Raw genomic sequence first — 2,944 nt, forward strand, 5'->3', positions numbered from 1 at the left:
TTGCTCCAGCTCAGGAGCAAATTCCAGATATAGTTGAGCCTACCGGACCAGCTAAGGCACCAGCTATGCCCATTGAGATTTCAGGTCTTCAGGAGACTTTGGCCTAGATATTGATAGTTTGCACTGGCCCTTCTCAAGTGGTTTCGGCTCAGGCCACACCTGCCACTTCTCAGGCCGGGGGAGGTACTCATAACCATGTTGCTCGTATTCCAGATCAGGTAGTACAGGGACCTCAGATACCGGGGGCACTACCAGTCCAGCCAGTTGCAGCTGCTCAAGCCCCGGTAGTCCCCGTTATGGCAGATGATAAGCAGAGGAGACTTGAGAGATTTGGGAGGCTTCAACATCCATCATTTAGCGGTGCTGAGTCAGTGGATGCTCAGGGATTTTTGGATAAGTGCCAGCGGATGCTGCAGACAGCGGGTATTTTAGAGACCAGTGGGGTCTCGTTCACTACATTTCAGTTTTCTGGGAATGCCTTCAGATGGTGGGAGGCTTACGAGAGACGCAGCTCGGTTGGTGCAGTACCACTTACATGGCAGGAGTTCTCCGTTCTCTTTTTGGAGAAGTTTGTACAGCAATCTCGCAAAGAGGAGCTGTGCAGACAGTTTGAGCAGTTGCGTGAGGATGGTATGTTTGTGACGCAGTACGAGATAAGATTTTCTGAGTTGGCTCGTCACGCAGTTTGGTTGGTTCCAACTGATAAGAAGAGGATTATGAGGTTCATTGATGGCCTCACATATCATCTACGATTACTTATGACTTGGGAGAGAGTATCTGGTGCTACTTTTGATGAGGTAGTTGACATTGCTCTGCAGATAGAGATGGTCCGTAGCAAAGAGCGTGGAGAGAGGGAGGTTAAGAGGCCTTGTGGTCCAGGTGACTAGGGGTTCGCAAGCAGTGTCTCGCGTTCGCAAAGAAAAACTCGGTAAAGTATCGCGTTCGCGAGCAGTGTCTCGCGTTCGCGAAGAGAAATGTTGGGCAGCACGATTTTGTGCTTCACGAATGCGAGGGACCTGTCGCGTTCGCGAAGAAGAGAGGTCTGGACAGAAAGTTTAAGTTCGTCCCATTTTCCATTTTTGACGGATTGGAGCTCAGGAAGAGGCGATATTTGAGAGATTTTCAAGGAAAACAACGGGGTAAGTGTTCTTAACTCATTATTGGTCAAATTACCCGAATCCATAGTTGTTTTTAATATTGAATGGGTGAATTAAGTTGGAAAGATTAGAAAACCTTCTTGGTTTAATTTGGATATTTGAGGGTCGAGTTGATGTCGGAATTAAGTAAAATTGGTATGGATAGACTCGTGGTTGAATGAGCTTTCGGATTTTGTAACTTTTGTCGGGTTCCGAGACGTGGGTCCCACGGGCGACTTTTGAGCTAAATTTCGGATTTTATTGGAAAATTAGTATTTTCTTATGGAATTAATTTCAATAAATGTTATTGACTGAATCGATTTATTTATGGCTAGATTCGAGGCGTTTGGAGGCCAATTCACGAGTAAAAGACATTGAAGAATAAAGAATTACACGGCTTGAGGTAAGTAACAGTTTTTAATTTGGTCCTAAGGGTATGAAACCCCGGAATATGGATTGTGTGATTGGTTTTGAGGTGACGCACATGCTAGGTGACGGGCGTATGGGCGAGCACCGTAGGAATTATGACTTGGTCAAATTCTATGGGACTGTGTAGTTGAATTATCTGTTGATATCCGTACATTCTCTACGTGTTAGAGAAAATGGAGCTGAGACTCGTATTAAAAATCATGCTTAGACATATGCTGTTATTATTGGTACCCATTGGAGTCATTTCTGTGGTTGAATTATATGTTCAAATTATAATTTCACACTCAGTCATATTTTTTCATTTCACATCATATCTCAGTCTCTGTTGCTATTTATTAAAATATCATATTATCAAATTTTGGGCTGATTATCATGATTTCTGAGAGCCCGAGAGACTGGAGAGGTTGATGACTGAGTGAGGCCTTGGGCCTAATTGTGAGGATATTTATGGATCGAGCTGCACACCGCAATATATTTTTATTGATTTATGCCATGATTGGCTTGATATAGCGCTTGAGATGAAGGAGCCCCTCCGGAGTCTGTACACACCCCAGTGAGTGCAGGTACCTACTGAGTGCGAGTGTCGAGTGCGAGTGCTAAGTGCCGAGTGATGAGTGACTGTGAGGAAAGAGTGACTGTGAGGTTGGAGTGAATGGGAGGACTGAGTGACTGTTACTCTGAGAGAATGCATTGATTTCATTATTTTCTGCATTTCAACTGTTATATATCACTATTTTTGAAAATTTCGGAAAAACATTATTTTCTGTTTCGGTCAAACTTGATATGAAATTTCAGTGAAATCTTAAATGTTGAACTTGAGAGCATGCCTACTCTTTTACATTGGAAAGTACTTTCAGTTTTTTTTTTTATTGTTACTTACTGAGTTGGTTGTACTCATACTACACCCTGCACTTCGTGTGCAGATCTAGGTGATCCTAGATACAATGGGTGTTGATTCTTGCACACGGTTGATTTTTCGGAGATTCAGAGGTAGCTGCTATATTTCGCAGACCATGTCTCTCCTTCGCTATCCTTTTGTTTATTGTATTTGGTCTCAGATTATTATAGATCACATTTTCCAGACATGTAATGTATAGATGCTCATGTACTCAGTGACACCATAGTTTTGGGTATGTGTGTATCGGTATTTGCAAGACTTGTGAATTGTGTTTAAATATTATATTTTCAAACTTAAAATAAATTGTGATTTATTGAGGTTGTCGGCTTTCCTAATATCGAGATAGGCACCATCACGACAAGTTAGCATTTTGGGTTGTGACAGCGTATGTCGCTAATCTTGCTTCGGTAATGAGAGTATCTTTACCCTTGTTGCAACGGAATTGTTTTGTCGCTAGGTATTAAAAAAAAGCATCCAAATA

The 2,944-nt window shown here is 42.3% G+C and overlaps 1 protein-coding gene across 1 annotated transcript; it reads left to right on the plus strand.

The window, feature by feature from the left end:
- The first annotated feature begins 296 nt into the window (after window positions 1-296).
- On the plus strand, window positions 297-887 carry LOC138907134 (uncharacterized). Its single transcript, XM_070197391.1, has one exon. The coding sequence runs from the start codon at window positions 297-299 to the stop codon at window positions 885-887; it is 591 nt and encodes a 196-aa protein (XP_070053492.1).
- Window positions 888-2,944: the final 2,057 nt, after the last annotated feature.

This window comes from Nicotiana tomentosiformis, chromosome 1 (genome assembly GCF_000390325.3).
Source record: "Nicotiana tomentosiformis chromosome 1, ASM39032v3, whole genome shotgun sequence".
In the NCBI taxonomy this organism is placed as follows: Eukaryota; Viridiplantae; Streptophyta; class Magnoliopsida; order Solanales; family Solanaceae; genus Nicotiana; species Nicotiana tomentosiformis.